The following is a 19,966-nucleotide window of genomic DNA, read 5'->3' as shown; positions in this document are numbered from 1 at the left end:
CATATTCTTTAAACACTCTCGTAATTTCATTTCAATGAATGCATTCAAGCCTAATGCTGGAGAGGTATATTCTTGCTCTAGTTAGCATAGAATTCACAGGTAGTTTTATGACAGATAATAATATCATGTTTTATTCGTAAAATTTGAGTGACTCCTCTATAGAATTCAAAAGATCGTTTTGATATTAATTTGATTATTTAAGAATGAATTAATGCTTTGTTTTTTCCCCTTCAGTATTATAACCATTTTCAACGAGGATATCGTACATAGTTTGATGAATGGTTTCAATATTATTTAGTAAGTATATAATTCTTGGAAAAGGATGAGGCGAGAAATCAAATATTTTAATAGTTCTCCTTCCTGATGAATAAGAATGCTCTTTGTCATTAAAGGTTATTCATGTGCATAGTTGAGCACAATATCACTTTGTTCAGTAGGATTTATATATGTACAAGATGGAAATGTATGTAGCTAATATTATAATCCAAAATGTGCATACTTATTTCGTGATTTCAGATAGACCTCCATTAATGATCATTTCCTGTTTGTCTTTTCAAAATCATATCTAATTATTATAACGTTATGATATTGGGTTTAAATTAGGTAAGAGGCTAATTTTCAGAACCAATCAATGATCCGCACCTGCACCAGCCATGTGAGGAAGGTAATGAAGACCAAGTTCCCTGCAATGGTCATGGTGTTCGGGGTGGTCAGCAGTGAAGGTCATGTTATGCCTCCCCACATGTTTGAAACGGGTCTAAAGGTCAATACAGAGGTCTACCTGGATGTTATGGAGAAGGTGGTTCTGCCCTGGATCCAAGGGGTGGCCGAAGACAGGCCCTGGGTGGGGCAACAGGACTCAGCACCCTGCCATGTGTCCAAAATCTCCATGCAGTGGTTAACCGAGAACTGTTATGACGTCGTAACCAAGGATTTGTGGCCTCCTAACTCTCCCGATCTTAATCCTTTGGACTATTTTGTCTGGGGCTATGTCGAGAGACATACCAACAGACATCCCCATAGCACCAAGGCCAGCCTGATTGACTCCATCAAGGAGGTATTCGGCAACATGGATAATGATATGGTCAGAAGAGCCTGCGGCCGGTTCAGAGGCCGTATTGAGGCCGTTATTGATGGCAACGGTGATTATATCGAATGAATGGCTACTCTATACCTATATGCTCGTCATAGTTTTAATTCTCAATAAAAAAGTTAAAAAATGTATATTTTGTCTTGTTTTTGTAGAAAAATATTTTGGCGACAATTTGATCCCCGCTCCCTGTAGTATAATGTCTTTTTTATCCATGCTATGTATCCTACAATAGTCCTTCTAAACCGGAGGTCCTATTTATATTATTATAAAAATAAATATAAGTATCTGAAAACGTAGTACAAAAGAAAATTAACATATATAAAATGATTATCTTAATTTGAAATTAGGTAAAAAACCAGAAACTATCTATTTAATAAAACATTCAAACAGTTACTATAAAAGGGTTACAGTTGAATATAAAATTAGAAAAAAATGATTTTTCTATCTTGTTAAAAGATTTAAGTAGAATGGTATAAAAATAAAATGTCTATATAGTTCATAAATTGAACAATCCGCTCTTCAAGCTCAACTGGAATTGTGATTTCTTTAGACATATAGGTGTAGATTAACTAAAGAATTATAGTAAGTGTTGCCTCCACTTTGTATTCGTGTGTCATTTGTATCATCGAGTTCCTTTTTTGATACTAGTTGAGAAGATAAAATGAGGTTTCTACTGAGGTCTTAAAAAAGAAACAGATAATGTTTTCTTTCCTTAATTTATTCCTATATAAGGAGGAAGTTAGGAGTCTATATCTGAACCATTTAGTACCCAAGCTATATAGGATGGTCACAAATGATATGAGAACATATTTCTTGTGAAATATCACCGAGCTTTTTCTGTCGTCTCTCACTAACAATTTTTTTTTAATGTAGAAATCTCTGATTTTTTTAGATTCCACCATTCGAAACACCATGAAAAATGGAACAAATGGGGCAAATCCTTTGTCAATCATGTTTCCTGCGAAAACTTCTGCTACGTCTTGAAGGATCCAGTTATTTATTCCTCTGTAATCTCATTTGTAGTTCTCCAACATAAGTGATATTTCTTTCTTCATGAAACTGACACTTAGCTCCTAATCGGGAGTTATGGTTAATTGGCTCATTGGAGTCTAAGTTGAATAATACTCCATCAATAAAAACTTCCCAAGAAAGTGCCGTTTGGAGCCAGTCTTGTAATAAAGTTATGGACAGTGTATTTTTCAAAATTAATCTTTATTCATATTTCCCATGCATCGTTATTATTCAGAACCTCATCAACCAATTAAGATTATAACATTTACACGATACGTCCACGTCGACACTACCCATACCCCAGCATTAAATCTGAGGTCTTGACCGTATTAAAATCAAGAATAAAAATACAGTTAACATCTTCATATATTTACACAATGAAGATGAACACATTCGTGTTCCTTTCGAGGAGGATCCAAAACGTCTAAAGAAACATGGTAACGCTATTAAAAAATATATATAAACAAACGAATGGCCTAAGACGTACTTGGTCTTTGATGTATTCATACTCTTGCATAAGAAGTTACTAAGTGAATAAATAATGTCTTCGAAACCTTTCAAACTGCCAATTTGATGAAGAAGGAAGAAAAGGCAAAATATGAGTCTCTACAAAACTATTTATAATTATTAATCAGATTCCGTCATGTTTTTGTATGTATTAAATACATACATAATATTCAAATAAAAAATACATGCGTCTAAACAGTATTATCATATTTTGGACTTGACCTCACGAACTACTTAGAAAATATGAAATGGTGCACCGGTTCTAAAAACATCAAATATGTGAATTTGTTTTGAAGAAGATTCAATATTGATTCCTAATAATGATTTATGTATTTACATGTTCCTAAAACGCAGCATTGAGTCATATTATGATTTAAGTCGTTTTTAATCATGTAAGCTTCCAAATGGAATTGCATCTTTATTATTAGGCTTGGATCCGTTTACACTTTTTCTGTATATTTGAGTATATTCTCATATTGGAGGCTTAAATAACCAAGCTTTATATGAATTAAAATCTTTTTTTTCATTAATATTAAGGAAATTAGTGAATTATTGGATATTGTCAAAATGGAACCAACAAATTAAAGTATCAAAAATGTATCCCTTTAATGTATAGTTTTATTATATATCAGATCCTAAAATGTATTTAAAATATGTTATTACATCGTGATACAATCTTATTCAATGAAATAAAAAATTACAATGGAAATCATTTGACATTTTTCTACGATTATTCTACTTTTCTCATCTTTAATCGATCAAAAAAAAAATATATATATAGCCATTTCATGAGAATTTTCGGTACATATTACTTTGATTTAATTCAAATATTACTGTTTACCATTGGCATCAAGGAGTACTCAATTCAGGTGTTATTTTTTTATTATTTTAAAAACCATTCGATTGACTTTAATCAAGGTTTATTGGAAATTTGTTCATTTCATCTAGTATAGATATCAGGCTATGAATCCCCAAGATGGGCTCACCTTCAATTATGATGTCCATGAAAATGCACTGTTCATTTTCTCAAAAGTTTACATATATGATTTTTTTTTGGTTATTCGTTCATTTTTTAGTCGAAGATATTTATTAATGCAATTTTTAAAATTTTAATAAGATTTTTTTTTAATTCGAAATGAATTTGCATAATAAATGTAAGAAAGATGAAAAAAAAAACCATTTAAATTTTTTTTTGTCGAAAGTGTCAAATTATACATTAAAATAAATAAATAAAAAATGCAAAATCCTTTCCCCTCCTAGAACAAATTTAAAACTCTGGGGCCTTTTCCTACCCCTAGAATAAATTTCAAACTGCGGCCGAAGCCGAATTTGTCATTGAAAACAAGAGTCACTCGCTCAGGAGCTTGTTGCTATCATAATTGGGCAATTTAACGCAGCATAACTTAAATTAGATAAGTTAATAAGATTATATAATTAACTTTTAACTTAACTAGTTAATTTTTTAAACTGTATTATCTTAACTAGTTATTTTTTTTAAATCAAAATCAACTTTTAACTTAACTAGCTAATTTTTTAAACTACATCATCTTAACCTTAACTCAACTTTATTAAGTTATTTAGTTAAAGTTAAATTATTTTTTTTATTCTCAGTTGAATACTAAAAAAGACTGTCTTGAAATAACCGTTAGTTCTCCAATAATTTAGTTAAACACTTTGTCAATAATATCTGTTTCATCTAACTTTGTAACTGGATCATCCCATTACAAATCGTTTTTATATTATCTCCGATATTTTTATAATTTTACATATAGTTTAAAATTACATAAAACTCAAAAATATAAAATTTTAGCCTTCTTTAGTCTCCATTTAATTAGTTAATTTTTCTTGCATTGCTTTTTTGCTTCGAAACAGAACTTGTTGGGAGTTTGAATCTGTATTTTTTTCTTGATCGTTTAATTGTATGTAAAGAAAATCCCAGCCATAGACATTGCCCGAATAATCTTTTTATACATTTCTGATAAATTTATCAATGAACTAACTTAAATAATTATTATTTTAATATCGAAATTAATTCCAACTTAACCAAGGTTGGGTGAGTTAATTTACCTTAAATTACTCTAAAGTTAATTAACTTAAAATTAACTAGTAACAAAAATTAAACTCGAAATTAACTTTAACTTAAATATTTAATTCTTATAGATATCGACATGAGCTTTAACTTAACTTGTTAAAAAGATAAGGTAACTTGTCCTTCACTGGTCGTTAGGTCTGTTCATTTTAGGGAAGATCTTTTTGCCATGCTTGTACAAAATCGAGAAAATCAATTAAAAAAAAAGAGGAGAAACAATCCGAAAGTATGTACTCCGAAGTGTTTTAATGATTTCTGAACCTCATTTTTTTTTTTTAAACGTTCAGCTACTCAAAAACGAATTAAAAACATGAACATCACTCATTTATCCTTCTACAATTGTATTGATCATTTTATGATGATCAATTTGACATGATAATAGAGTGTTTCCTCTTAGCATGTGTCGTATGAGTAAAGATTACCTACAACTAACACTCCGTGTGGTCATTCATACCCTGATCATGAATGTTAATTTATATATAAATAGTTTTACCGCTCTAAGATATGAATTTCAATTGATTTGTTATTAAGGATTTCCTTCATTCTTATAAAATATCACTCAGGGTTTTTGTTTTTTTTTTCAAATATAACAATAGGCTTCCACGTTTTTCCATAAACCCATGTATACTTTATATATTATTATAACTATAAATAAACTTATGTAGCTTTTGTTCGAATCAAGATTAGAAGCCATTGAACTTTATTTTTTCTTTCTCTTAAATGTTATCAACTTCAGCAAATACATTTTTATTTAGACATTTTTTTATAATATACTTCCTGCAATACTAAGTCATCACATCTATATAATTGTATTATTATCACGCAGCCAGAGTAAGGGTTTCTGAAAAGAAAATATATTTTCACTATAAAGGTGCCGAATTCTTTTAAGGTTGAATGACATTGTGTGATATTGCCATTGACTCAAATAAAGTACATATTTCTTTGTATGCTATGAGTTAAATCAAAATTGTATTTCTGAAATAACTGGATATTGAGCAAAATCGAATATACATATTATCGTAGCTATTCTTATCAACATGGTGCAAGTGTTAATTACGTTATAATTTATTCAATCAATAGAGTAATTTCAAGGATAATCACTTCATTGGAAATAGTTGATAGGTTGAGAGACAATCACATGCAAACACGACTATCTTTTTGAAATAAACAAAAATGCTGCGTATTCTCCATACAGCAGCTATTTTCATGAGTTTACTCAATTGAAATTGAAATAAATTTTATAATGACAAGGACAAAGAATTATTATCAATCAGTTAATTTTTTTACAGAGTGGGGCCCATAACTTGCAGAAGCATTTAATTACTATTGTATCTCCGTTATTTTTGGTTTCGAGGTCTAATTACACAACCAAACGACAGTTGACAAAAATGTAAAAGTTTTGTTTTTATCCCATATCTTTAAGGCAGTAGAAATGTCGGAGCAACAAGATAAAAAAGAAAGGCAAATCGTGTGTGATCTCTTCAGCGGCCATTGGCAACTCTATCTGGACTGCCTACAACATCAAGAAGTCCATTACAACCCCATGCATCCAGGAAGAACCAAAACTTATTCAGCAACAATATTGATGACTTCTGGCCTGCCTCCATGTGGCCCTCCTCTATACCTGAACTCAACTCCCAGGAATTTCCAGTTTGGGACGCCTTGAAGAAAAATGTCTATTCCACCTCTCATTCAAATTTGGATTCACTCCGAGCTGCTATCATGACAACATAGTAGGCCATGGACATGACCTTCATCGTCAAGAGCTGTCAATCTGTTCGCCGGCGTGTCATGCAAACATATCATGCATTGGGTTTCAGTTGTCTTTTCTTGATTCCACTCAAATTATATTTTGTGTCCCCACAAAATAAATTGTGTATCAATCAAGGGCTTTCGTTTTAAAGTCATTTCATACTCAATCATTGATGATTATATTGATAAAATTATTGATTCAATTTATATAATAATAATTAACAGTTAGCTACTAGAAAAATACAAAAGGCTAGCAATCATAGAGGGACATCCGTAGGGAGTGGGATGTAGCCCCATACCATAAGTTTCCCTTTTGATAGTTGAAGTTGCGAGTGGATAGATAAAAAAGCTCGACGTGAATGTTCAAAAGAAAAATGTTTATTGAAAAAACAAACAAAAGAAACTCAATAGTACCTTTTCCCCTTTGTTGTACTTAGTTGTAGGTACATAACTAGACACAAAATATATGTATATACCTAAAATATTAGCCCCCATACTTTGAGTAGTAATACTCAAAGTGGTGCTCACATCATCTCAAATTACTCACTCCTCATTTAACGTATACATATGAACGTACTTTTTTTTATTTATATTTTCTATACTCAATCTGTATTAATTTTCATGAAAAATGTTCCTGATAACAAAGTTGATGATTGCTATTATTTTACATTCCTCATAATTTGTTAATTATTATAATTTAAATTTTTGAGGGTGTCGATCCTCATTCCGTTGTGAGTATGACGACGTATGTATGTGTTTGAAACGTTGTATGTATGTAGATGCTTAAAACATTCAGTTTAGCTCTTATCAATCCCTTGCGTACAAACAAAGAGACCATATTTCGTAGATAGATAACGTTTTAGGGTTATTTTCAAAATGTCAAAGATTTTAATGACGTATTTTCCTCCTTGTCTCGTGTTATGTTTCTTTCCTTGATAATAGTCAGTAACATTTATACCCCTATACCCCCTCCCCCTACATTACTTCATGAAGGATACTACATCAATTAAAATAGTTCATCAATTTCAGCGTTGAAAAAGTCAATAAAATTCTGCATCAGTCAGGGGTGTTGAAAAGTTATGGAAGATACATTCAACTGAGAGATGGGGGGAGGCCAGTTTTAGTGTAAATAAAGATAAATGTGTGGGGCCCAAAATTTCACTTAAAAAAATAACTGTTTTAGAAAATTAAATGGGGCCATTCTTGAGCGGCCTTTTTTATAATAAATATGTAAAACCATCGTATGCCTATTTTAATAAATTAGTATTTAATTTTACTTTTAGAATGACTCTTTTTAAAATAATGGTCAATCCTTTTTATATCCATTTTTCAGAAATTTCTTTTCAATATATATATTCAACACGGGCCACCAGTCAAGAACGGAGCCAAGGGAAAGTGTCCAATATGTCCCCTAAAATTTGCGCCTGTGATAGTATATAACAATGTTACTCAACAATCAGTCCGAGTCATGACCCTTTTGAGTTATTTAGTATACATTGAAACTTGTTTAATTGGACCTTTGATTGTAATAGTAAGGCAACCCTGGCATAAATAATCACCCCCTCCCTTACACACATACACCAGGCTTACCAATTAAAAAGAGATATAGGATTTGAATATATTTTTATGATTATTTATTAAATATTAATACTATTTCATTAATGCTAAATGTAAGGTTCATCATCAAAACTTAATATACAGATTCAAATTGCATAACGTGAAGATAGACATTTTCCTTCGTAATTAATCATTTTTTTCAGGGAACCTTACTTGAAGAGAGATACTGTAGGATTATAGAACACCTACCTCTTGGATAACTACCTCCCAACATTCTACTTTCTAGAACATTTTACCTCCTGTTTCTCTATTTTTCCAGAAAAAATTATTTTTTTACAAAATTATTCCCAACAATTAGCCCCAGTTAAGAGCGGGGCTTGGGGCCCTCTAAAACTGACACTGCCTCCAACACATTGATTCGTTATTTCTTGTTAAATTAAAACATTCTAATTAAGTAAAGCATTTATAATTATGAATCTTGAAGTAAGTTACATAATTTTAAAAATTAAAAATTCCCACACGTATTTATAATAGTAAATAACTTAGGGAAATATTTGGATTTCGAACAATTTTTAAATTAAAACACTTACATTCAATATCGATTATTTCCAATATTTACCTATACACGAGCTAAGAATACTAACTGAGCTTAGTACTTTGTTCAAGAATAATCAAATATTTGATTTTGAAGTGAAGTGGTTCAAATTAAAAGCACTCGGAATTCCACTGCATATGTTCAAATAGTTAGTAGTTGATCTAAATTTTCTCGAACAAAACAACAAATAATGAAATATTCCATTATTATATTTAACCATGAATTTCTCAAGGTTAAATTGGAGAGGAAAGGAAGACGAATGCCCAAGGTAGAAGTTGTTCCTGGGTAAAATGTCAGGAAATAATTTTCTTACTACCGAGTTTTAGCAATTTGTTTGGATTAAGAAATAAGAACTTAATAAATTATATTCTTAAAGGAACCATAGATAAAAATTTAAGGGCGGGAGATGGAGGTCCCAAAGCCTCTTAACAACATAGAAACAATGTATTTATTACAATGTTATTCCACACTTAAGAGATTTACCCTATATTTTTTGTCAATTATTAATTTTTCAAATTATCTTGCTCCTTATTAGTATTTTAAACGTTCATTGGTCAAATACACATTGTTTATTGTTAATCTGTGAATAATTCTTTATTGGTATTGGAGTGTGTCCTACACCTGGGAATAAGTGACTAATAGTGAAAGGTAGCAATATACAATAAAGATCATGTCATGTTATTGGACCTGAGTTCTGAATAAATAATTATCCACCTTCGTCTACAAACCTTACAAAGTCACGTCTGCATCAGTAGAGCATAAGTATCATAATATCTAAATTCAAAAGATTAAGAAAAAATATCTTCATAGGGACTACCTGATAAATAATTTGAACAGTTAATTACTTTACAAAAATATATCCTCGATTTAGTATAAGAATAAAAAGTATTTATAGACTCATTATTCCACTCAAATTCTTTGATTAAATAAACATTTTTTTTTTTAAATATATAATTTTTGTGGAATTGAAATTACACATTTTAAAAGATTGATTCTGCAGATAAATTATTTCGGATATCATCAGTGGGATTCACAGCCCTTCTTCCGCTTTTATATTCACATTTATTTGTGCAGGTGAAAAAACTTCCCCCAAACCGGGAATTTGGGGATCCCTTCACTTTTGATTCAATTCATATCTAGTCATTTTATAGATAAAAGTAGATTAATTTAAGGGATTGTTTTATATATATATATATCCTGTCCTGTCTATATTTGTCCTGCTCTATTTACAATAATTAATATATAATTTGAGTTGATATGACTAAAAAGATAGAACAGTATAACCAATAAATCATATATAATATAAAACACACTTTGAAATCTACAAAATTTATGTTAAACAAATTACTTGGAAAAATACAGGATTTTTTCAAATACTTACAAGACATTTTTTTGACTTGTTCTATACATAAATTCCGAGGATCCACCAAGAAATCTGTTTACTAATTTATCATTTTTGAGAATAGTGTAGTCAGGGCCAGTTTTGGTATGAATGTGACCTGGGCAAGGATACATGTGTGAGGGCCTTTTCTATATTTCCTTTTTTTTCAATTTGATTAAAGAGAATAGCTATTTTAGAAAATTAAATGCAGTGCCGTTTTTTTGCAAATGATGTTTTTCGAAAATAATAATATAATGCAGGCTTTTTTAATAAATGGTAGAGATATTTAATTGTATGACTTTTTTTTCAGATAATAATTTATTTTGTATGACCTTTTCTTATTTTTTTAAAATGACCCCAAGTGAATTAAAGTCCCCTTAGAACCGGCTTTGAATCCACACTTGAATTTGAGCAATTTATTGTAGACTCAGAACAATATGCTTTTGGGACTGTGAGCTTGAGGACTCGGCCTTGACTTGAGCTCCTAAAGATGGACTCGAATACAGGTCTTCATTTGGTTTACACCTATAAGAATATTCAGTCCATTTTGGATTACATATGTGTGGATGTCAGAAACTGGACTATGCCATGCAATTACTTAATTACCATAGAGTGATTCCGCAAAAAAATGAATTATTTATCTTCTTCACGAACAAAGTAAAAGGGGATGTGATGGAATAATAATAATAGTCAAAAAATCTAAGAGATTCTTTTATCTACGTATTTTGCATGTACAATATTAAAACTACAATATTAATTAAAATCGAATTACCTTTCGTGAAACTATGTTAATGAAATTAAATACCTTATTATAAAAAACGAATCAATCTCATAATTACATAATGTATGTACTTCATATCCAAAAATTTCCCTGTATGCATGCATGCAAGTTATAATAATGTATTTTCATTTAGGTACTCCTCATCATCATTTCCATGAATTAATGCTCAGAAAAAAAAAAGATTTTTACTCAAAGAGCAAATAATCTTCGTATTCTTTGGTGTGTACGTATGCTTATTAGAGTGGTGATTGGGTGAGCTTCATTTAAAAATAAAACATAGATACATACATTTTCTGAGAAATGAACAACATTTCAAACATGCTCTGTAATTTGTCATCTATGCGTCTCTATAGATAAGAATTACTTACTTAATAGTACTCATGGTGCATAGTTAATACATTTGTAAATGATTTTACTAATAATTATCATTGAGTTATAACTTTTCAAGTCTTCATTTGACTAATTACATAAACATATCAGGGTGTTACTTCACTAACATAAGAATTTAAACTGTATTTGGTTGTCAAACCTCGTTATTTCTGCTACTTTTCATCTTATCAGAGTCCTTAACGGTGATTGGTTTGAATTTGAATGAGCCTTAATTAAGTTGCGAACAATTCATAACAACAATTCACCAACTAGATGGGAAGATTTCGGGACCTTATTTCCTGTTTCTTATTAGAGAAATGCTTGCGGTTACAAGAAAGGTAACGGGGTGATAACAAATGTATATCAAAAGAGTGTTCTTCTATCATTGATGTTAAATATTATGTACTTCTCATATTTATGCGACCTTTTAATTGCAATCAATTATATAGATATCTACCTACCTCCAAGATCCTTCCCTATATCATTGCTAAATTTAAAGTGATAGCTCAAGTATCAAAGGCATTAGAAATAGGGCTTTTTAAATGCACATAAAGTACCTATAATTACATATTAGGCTTGTGTCAATTCGTACTAGTAATATTACATAGATCATTTCCCTTTGGTATATTTAATAATATTTCCTAAATATGTGGTTTATCAATTAATTGCTATAAATTGCAATTGCGAAGTCTTTTGGTCATTTTAAAATTTTTACATTTATGTCATTCTTTTGGTATTTGTTATTTGAGAACTAAATGGCAAAAGAAAAAATCCTTCCCGTAATCAAGGATGAGACTCTCATTCGTGAAACTATAAAATTGTTAGCAAAATAGATGTAACTCTACGCCATAAGTAAGAGTTAAATCAGGATTAAATTAGGGTAACACATTTAACAGAACGTACATATGATGATATCGAAGATAATATATTAAATGTTTCATCATCACTTAAAAAAATAACTTAAAGGAAATGATGTATTCGATATAATATTTGTTGGGTTAGTAAACCATAACAATATTTAATAACTGTTAAGCTGTTACGTAATTTCACCTGCATTATTCGAATCATATGTAAGTAATTCATTGCTGCATATAAATCAAATTTTATCGGCTGTTTGAAGACAATAGGCGAGAACCTAGTAAATTCATAAGAAAAAAAAAGATATTATTCGTCTATAGATTTATTGGAAAAATCAATTAATCAATATTAAACATGTTTAAGTATCTCTGCCATTCCAATGATAATTATATTTATGAAGTAATTTTTAAATTAAAATTAGAAATGCATATCAATTTTTCTCCTCTTCAAAGTTCAAACCTTTGATTCAATAAATACATTAACTAGTCCACATCCAAAGAAGAGTCGTTGTTAAATATTATGTCCATGCATCTACCTAAAGGGTATGGTTCATAATTATAGAGAAATAAAGAAAAGTGGGTATTCATGAGTCGATGATATCAAGGATCAAGGACTAAGTGCAGAGAAGAACTGGAGACCGCTGTTGACTGGAGTCCTGACATTTAATTCACTTATTATTTTTCCTTCATTGTTAGTCACATTTATAACGTCACAAAAAATAATGAGCGATGAAGCAAAAGGACTACAGTCAACAGTTGACTCAACTCAGTGCCCAGTCCTTCTCTCTAGTAGTCTTTGCAAGGATTTATCATACCTTAATCCTTAGTATATAATGAAACAGGTGCAGCAAATTCCTCTTCTCTGCATTGTATGATATATCAAACCGAATGACATGGTTCTTAATAATAATTTATATATACCTACAAATAAATAGAAGGCAATGCAAACAGGTTTGACATCTGTTTGCTATTATTCTCGCAACCTATGCAATCCCCTTTATTTTTCTGATTATAGGAATTACTAATGAGCTTTCAAAATCCTAATTAATGGATTCTCAGTCATAAATGTTACTTATTAATATATTTGTATGTTTTAAGTATTTTAAATAGCAAGTACTACAAGTACCAACTATTTAATATGAATTTCTTATCATCTTCCAACGCTCACACCACGGCAGACACGCACGCATACTGATATACATAATAGCAGGAGAACGCTCTGAGTGTGTAATCCAAAAAGAAAGAAAATATTATATACTATTAATCATAAGCTCCTCAGTATTGTTATGTCAGTAGTCGGAGTTTGGGGGAGAACCCGAAACCGTTTGTTGTACGCGATTTTTTAAACTTGCTTCACTCCACTTTGTTAACTCTTGTTGTCCACATAATGTAATAGTATCCTACGTAATTCATGTTCATAAATAATATGGTAATACCCTTTTGAAGTAACAAGGATGTTGATGATGAATTGTGAATCCTTCCTCTCTCGCTGCAGACACTTATTGTATAATTATAGGCATTAAAGTGGATAATCAAAGTAAGTCCTAACGAATTGTTTTTACTATTTACGAGTATGTCAAATGTTCATGCAAAATGAAAACAAACTACATTTTGGAACTGAAAGTTTCTGTCCTTCTTGGTGGTAAGAAGCTGACAGAAAGAGAAAAGAAAAAAAGATTAGGAAGGGAATCTGAAAAAGTTCTCTGGGAAGAACTTTTATCTTATTTCCTATTTTTCATGAATGTGGAATATGCATTTATTTATCATTTATGTATCAACATGGACAGTTTTCTCTTTAGGTTATCAATTTCTTTAAATGAAAAGCAGATATTTAATAAATAATATTCGTTTAGTTAGCATGCTATAATTACAATTTATTAATAGTTCTCTTTCTCTTGTTTTTCAGTAGTTTTGTGCGATTAATTACAAAAGAAATATTCATATAAATATTGAATAATTCCCAGAAGAAGAACGCATATTATCAATTATGATGAACAATTTCCTTGATATGAGTAGTATTAGTGGTGGTGGTGGTGGTGGTGGTGTACGAGTAGGGAACGCAGAGGATGACTTTTCCTGGTTATCAACTGGACTTTTGCCTTCTTCTCCCTCATCACTCTCAGGAGAGTCTGGCTTCTTTTCCTCATCTTTTGATGAAAACAGTGGATCTGGAAGGGGAGACTGGGGCTCCAATCATTTTGAGGACTCTCTCATTCCAGAAAGCTTTCCTTCAGTACTTTGCAATCATAACCTTACAGGTGGGTTAAATACAAATAATTATTATTATGATAAGCATCGATCTAGTCCTTAACTGCTACACATATATCCCATATTACATAATATAGGTATATTATGTATTAATATATTATATTATATTAAATTGAGAAACAATAGAGTTGAACAATAGATATGTTATGCACTCCATAAGTTTCTTTTAGTTGATTGACAACGCTCACTGACAAACGCAAAGCATGATTCTGTTTCAGTTGGTTAATCAAATCAATGGGCCCAATCATTTACTTAATATGTGTTGTTAGCTTAATTATAACTTCGCAAGGTGTCAAGGTCATATTTTATGAGCTATGATGGGTAGTATTATTTTAGTGTGTTCAAAAGTAAGGCTCCATGTTTTTGTTTTCTAGGCTTACACTAGTATGCACTGCTCCCAGTAATATTGTAAATAGTAAAGTCATGCTGATTTCCGGGGAAACACGGACAAATGTTTTGAAGGAGCTTCTGAGTCATTAGATCATTCATATATTTTCTCATGAGTCATAAAATTTCTGCATGTTCAGTTGTTGGGGGAGGCCCTTTGACCTAATTGCTCCGAGGAAACGAAAAATAGGAATGAGAGAGAGAGAGAAAGAACGTCTGCTAGCATAAAAAACAAGAGAAGGAGATAAAAGAGAGATATGACGAATTGACATCCTCTCAAATTACTACTTGCTACTACTCAATCATTTATCGTACAAATGTATGTGCAGAGGTCGTCTATTGAGTTGTGTAATGTCCTTTCATGACTGTTGTTATTAGTTTACAAATATCATAATAGATAACTTTCTCTCTCTCTCACACACACTTAATGCATTTCAAGCTTTCATTCATAGGGATTCGTTTCTTTATATTATGAGGAGGAATCTCCGATCTCTTTCCATCCATGCTTTTAGCTTCATTTCATTTGCAATTTCTGGAAAACGCATTTAAATATGATGACTGATAAATCTATTTCTACATACAACAAAAAATAACAATTTTTCTTTCCCCATCATCATAAATATATGTAGAATAAAATGTGTTAATTTGTCTTTTGTTAAATATGTTTTCCCGAAGTATATGTGTGAAATAATTTTGCTTCTTCCATCATCCATATAAGTAATATTTGCTTTTGGTCTTTTAATATTTAATACCGTATTTTTTAGTGGGGAAATATGGTTTTCTGACAGAGTGTGTTGTTCATACTGCTAACATAATATTAATAGTAATCACTACATTTGTGATTCATAGTTATATAACCTATTGTGGAATAATTTGAATACATCATATGTAGGGGTTTAGCTATTACATGACAATAAATGATTCCCTCCTCTTTCCTGGTTGTACAATTATACCTGAATGTGTTTTTATGATATATTGTACATTAACGCATATAGGTAGGTATATTAAATTAAGCAATGCTAAAATTAAAAAAGTAACGGTCTAATGAGACCCATTCGAATTTGGAGCATACGCTCTTGCTTTCATAGTCTTGGTGGAAATGTTTGAGATAAATAATATTGTTTTAATTCGTTGAAAATAAATTTGCTTAGCTTTTTGAATACATGAATTAGTCCTTAATTAGCAGTTCTGGAGAATTTTTTATTTTTTTTTTACTTATTTATACTACGTTTTTATAAAGTAGGTATATTCGTGAATTCATAGACCTATGTATTTATAGATATGTACATAAAAGTCTGAAAAAAGAATCAAAATATTTATATATCCATAGGTATAATTTTACCAAATATAGAAGGAAAAACAAATTTGAATAAAAAAAAACTTGATAAAAGAAATTTGATCCAGTCTCTCATAATTGTAAAGTATTTCATATTTAATATGTTGCTTTGATTTTTTATTTTTGGAAATGCACTCATTAAAATCTTATTTCAGATAAAGAAGAAGAGGATCTTAGTTTAGACTCCTTGGATACATTTCTTCTCCATGATCCCTCTTCTGAGCTTCATTGGACTCTGAGAGATGATGACCACTTGCCCGTCAAAGAAGATATGGACTGGTTGAATTTAAATCAATCTTGGAATGACAATTCTCTGCGATTTGATGAACCAGTCTTTCATTCCTCCACTTCGCCACCTCCACCTGTGCTGCACGAGCCACAACCACCTCCTCCCTTTGTTCTTCCTTCCAATAACCACTTTGCTTCAGATCCTCGTCCGCTATTTCAAATTGAGCAGGAGATCCTGGGGATAGAAAGTATTTTTCAGCCATTTGAAGAAGTTAAGAAAGAGGAGGGAAATGAGGAAGAGACACAACAGAATATTATTGCCTCTTCTTCTCCCACATCTTCTGGATCTAGACATATGGAGTGTCACGACTATACCAATAAGTCCTTTTATTTTGATCAAGAGGGAGCCTTTCGTGTTTTTGATAGTGATGTGACTGATGAAAAGACTGTTTGTGAAGAAGACATCCCTACACCTGTTGTACCTGAGGTGATTCGTCCAAAGACAAGAAAACGACAAGTCAATAAAGTCAAAACTCAACGCAAACATAGAGTTCCTAAAATAAATAATGAAGATAAAGATTATTTGGCACATGGAACAGGGATTCCAAGGTGGGTATCTGCTATATTAATTAATTTTTATGATTGTTCATCTTATATATATTTATTTTATTTAAATGATCTTTGTAGGAAGAATTCACCCCCAAAAACTCATATTCGTGAAGAAGAAAAAATATTTCCATGTCTGCATTTGGGCTGTGGAAAAATGTATGCTAAATCAAGCCATTTAAAGGCACATATGCGTCGTCACACGGGAGAGAAACCATTTGCTTGTACTTGGGGAGATTGTGGATGGAGATTCTCTAGATCAGATGAACTAGCAAGACATAAACGATCTCATAGTGGGATTAAGCCCTACAGGTGTGTATACTCGTGTTTTGTATTCACTTGCTTCATTATTAAGTTTAATTGAGACATTAATTCTATGAAGTATGCTCATTATAAATTCTTTTAATACAAGTAAATTTCCTGTAATAATACGGTAGTTCAAAGATTAATTTCGTCTACATCTGATAAGAATATTTATTGCTTTGCCGTGTCAAACTCTGAGGTTACGTGATGTTTTGTATGCTAAGTTCCCCGATTTTATTTTATTTCCAGATGCCAAATTTGTGAAAAACGTTTTAGCCGATCTGATCATTTAGCCAAGCATTTAAAGGTTCACCGAAGAGACCGTTTGTATAGCTATTTGGCCACGATGGGTTATGGGACTCCTAGTCGTAGGGGAAGACTCTCACAAAATATACTCAACAATGAAGCAGTTAGGACGTTTATTGAAAAGGAAAATATATCCCTTTGAGGACTTTCTTGTTATTCATCGTTGATAGTACATATATGTTCGATGCATATAAAACTTTTGCTCAAAGAAGATACAGAAAAAAAGAAAGGGAGTTATTCTTAATATTTTTGTACAGACAAGAAATGTGGATGATTCATTGTACCTCGATAACTTCTTTCATTGAAACTATGTACTACCTTTACTAGAAAAATTACTATTATTTTATATCGTTTTAGTCATCTTAGAGCTTTAACTTATTTGTATGTGTATAGTTTTTTTGTGCTTGGAGTATATTTATTTAAAAAATAATAATGAAAACAACATCTACAATTATACTCTGTTTGTAATGATGATTTTGTTTGTTTGTTAAATTCTTTGTTGGAGAGGATATTGGATGACCACCATATTCAAGTAATAAATTGTGCCTATAGTTATTATTGGTGCATGAATAACAAATTTAGGACGTAGAATGAACATGGAAATAAGGCACAAAATACCTTACACTGTCTGTGTTGAATTGATTTGTAAATAATTTATAGATTGTTTATTTAAATGGGTGTTTTCTGTGATAAACTCTTTTTTTCCCCTTATGCTTTCCAACCAGTTATAAATTGATTATTTTTTTTGATAAAAAACCTGAGTTGAAGCAATATCTATTAATTATATTAATTGTTTGTGAATCGCCAATGGTCACTTGTTATTTGTTTATTTTTTTACTTCAGCAAATTAATGTTCAATTTTTTGGACATATTTTCGTTTACTGATAGCTGGAAACTACAGATCTGATCCATGATTTCGTTATATAATTGCCCTTGTTATTAAATGAATGTATATATATTTCCCCCCTCTTCTATTCATTTCGAGCTTTTCGTAATATAGTTAAACATTCATTCTGATTTATCTTATTTTTTTATATATATCAACTTTAATATAATGAATTAAAATAATATGTAAATTAGTACGATCTCTCTATTTTTAAATTCATTGATAAAGCTTTAATGCTAATTTATTTTTGTAATCAATAGTGCTTTAATTATATTTAAAAATCACATTGAGGCTATTTTTTTATATAACTCATGACTCCTCCATACTAAATAGTACATTCCATAATACCATTTAAATGATTTTTTTAAAAAATTACATTGATGATTTGTTGTGTCGTTAAGATGTTTAATAAAATTTTCAAAATTATTCCCGCTTAGTTGTAATATATTATAGAGCTGTGTATTACCACAAACGAAGGGATCTAATCTTTATTTATTTTTTCGGGGGGGGGATTCCTTGAATTCTATTTTTCAGAGATTCAACAAAAGTTCAACTTCCATGAATAATTCTTTTTCCGGAAGTGGCATTTGAAATTCAATTAGGGCCTTTAATCCCTCTCACGGTGTTACCTCTCTAACGGACAAAACCCCGAGGTATTTGGTTGGCAGCTGTTGATTGTTTCCTAGCTACTTCATAATTTATTCTTTTTGACAAATAAACGAAGTATTAAGTTATTCTATACTTATATTCCATTTCCAAATGGACAGGAATACAATTTTTTATTAACCTCTCGTCTTATTTGTCATTTTATTATTTCTAAGAAGAAATTTTAGCTATCATACACAATTACTAAAGTATATCTAGGATTTTAATAAAATATTAGTAAGCTATATTATAATACAGTATCTAATAAAATACTATGTAGGATTTTAGTATTACGAAATATATAGATGCAATTTATATATTCATTGTGAAGATATAATATGACAGCAATAGTCTGGGAGTACATAAGCAGTTGATATGGTTTACTTATTTGTCTAACTACCCAGATGATTTCTGGCCTTTTTCTGTTTCTTTTAGGAGAAAAGTTTGCATGATGGAATAAAGGTAACGACGTGCTGTACATACATTCAGTACCCATGAATACTTGAATTTTATCATAAGTGTGTATGTGTAATTTTTAAGTTAGTATGACGAGTTCAAGGCTTTCAATCATATATTACATATACTTGATCCATTCTCGTTGTACTAGGTTATTTAAAGAGTTTAAACCATCTCACCATGGTCTTGATATTGAAAAATTAGGTTTATTTCTTAGAAAGAGTGAGTGGGAAGTTGTTTTGGATAAAATAACTATGGTGTAAAACTCATTTTTCTCCAAGTACATGGATTTTGTTTAATTTTCCTTCGTTACATCTGCACCAAAGAAGTAGCTAAATTTAAACAAAAACTCAAGATTTATTATTTATTTTCACGCAACGTTTAATAATAAATATAGTGTCACAATTCACGAAACCTTACTGAAAGACATGAATTTCAAGGTTGCGTTGAATACAATTATACGAAGAAGGAATATTCGATAAGTAACTTAGAACAAGAATTTATAATAATCAATGATACTCTTGCCATATTTTCATTGAGTACAATTCAATTT

The 19,966-nt window shown here is 30.6% G+C and overlaps 1 protein-coding gene and 1 long non-coding RNA gene across 3 annotated transcripts; both read left to right on the top strand.

The window, feature by feature from the left end:
* The first annotated feature begins 647 nt into the window (after positions 1-647).
* LOC139907018 (uncharacterized) lies at positions 648-3,323 on the top strand. The gene is made up of 2 exons (XR_011783318.1): positions 648-1,675; positions 1,986-3,323. It is a non-coding gene; the product is annotated as an uncharacterized lncRNA (long non-coding RNA).
* A 9,865-nt stretch (positions 3,324-13,188) lies between these two features.
* LOC121127780 (uncharacterized) lies at positions 13,189-18,738 on the top strand. Of its 2 annotated transcripts, none has more exons than XM_040723264.2 (5): positions 13,189-13,529; positions 13,899-14,250; positions 16,139-16,820; positions 16,899-17,129; positions 17,370-18,738. In XM_040723264.2, the coding sequence occupies exons 2-5, from the start codon at positions 13,980-13,982 to the stop codon at positions 17,566-17,568; spliced, it is 1,383 nt and encodes a 460-aa protein (XP_040579198.1). In that variant the 5' UTR covers positions 13,189-13,529; positions 13,899-13,979; the 3' UTR covers positions 17,569-18,738. The 2 variants fall into 2 exon arrangements, with proteins under 2 accessions (XP_040579198.1, XP_040579199.1); XM_040723265.2 differs by having other exon boundaries at positions 13,268-13,529; positions 13,902-14,250.
* Positions 18,739-19,966: the final 1,228 nt, after the last annotated feature.

The sequence above is a fragment of the Lepeophtheirus salmonis genome, chromosome 13, assembly GCF_016086655.4.
Source record: "Lepeophtheirus salmonis chromosome 13, UVic_Lsal_1.4, whole genome shotgun sequence".
Classification (NCBI taxonomy): Eukaryota; Metazoa; Arthropoda; class Copepoda; order Siphonostomatoida; family Caligidae; genus Lepeophtheirus; species Lepeophtheirus salmonis.
This window is presented reverse-complemented; position numbering and strand designations above follow the sequence as displayed.

Bases quoted from the DNA above. Each gene is read 5' to 3' on its own strand.
- LOC121127780 (XM_040723264.2), top strand. From the start codon at position 13,980: ATGATGAACAATTTCCTTGATATGAGTAGTATTAGTGGTGGTGGTGGT. The intron at 14,251-16,138 runs GTGGGTTAAATA...ATCTTATTTCAG, and splicing joins TTGCAATCATAACCTTACAG to ATAAAGAAGAAGAGGATCTT. The intron at 16,821-16,898 runs GTGGGTATCTGC...TGATCTTTGTAG, and splicing joins CATGGAACAGGGATTCCAAG to GAAGAATTCACCCCCAAAAA.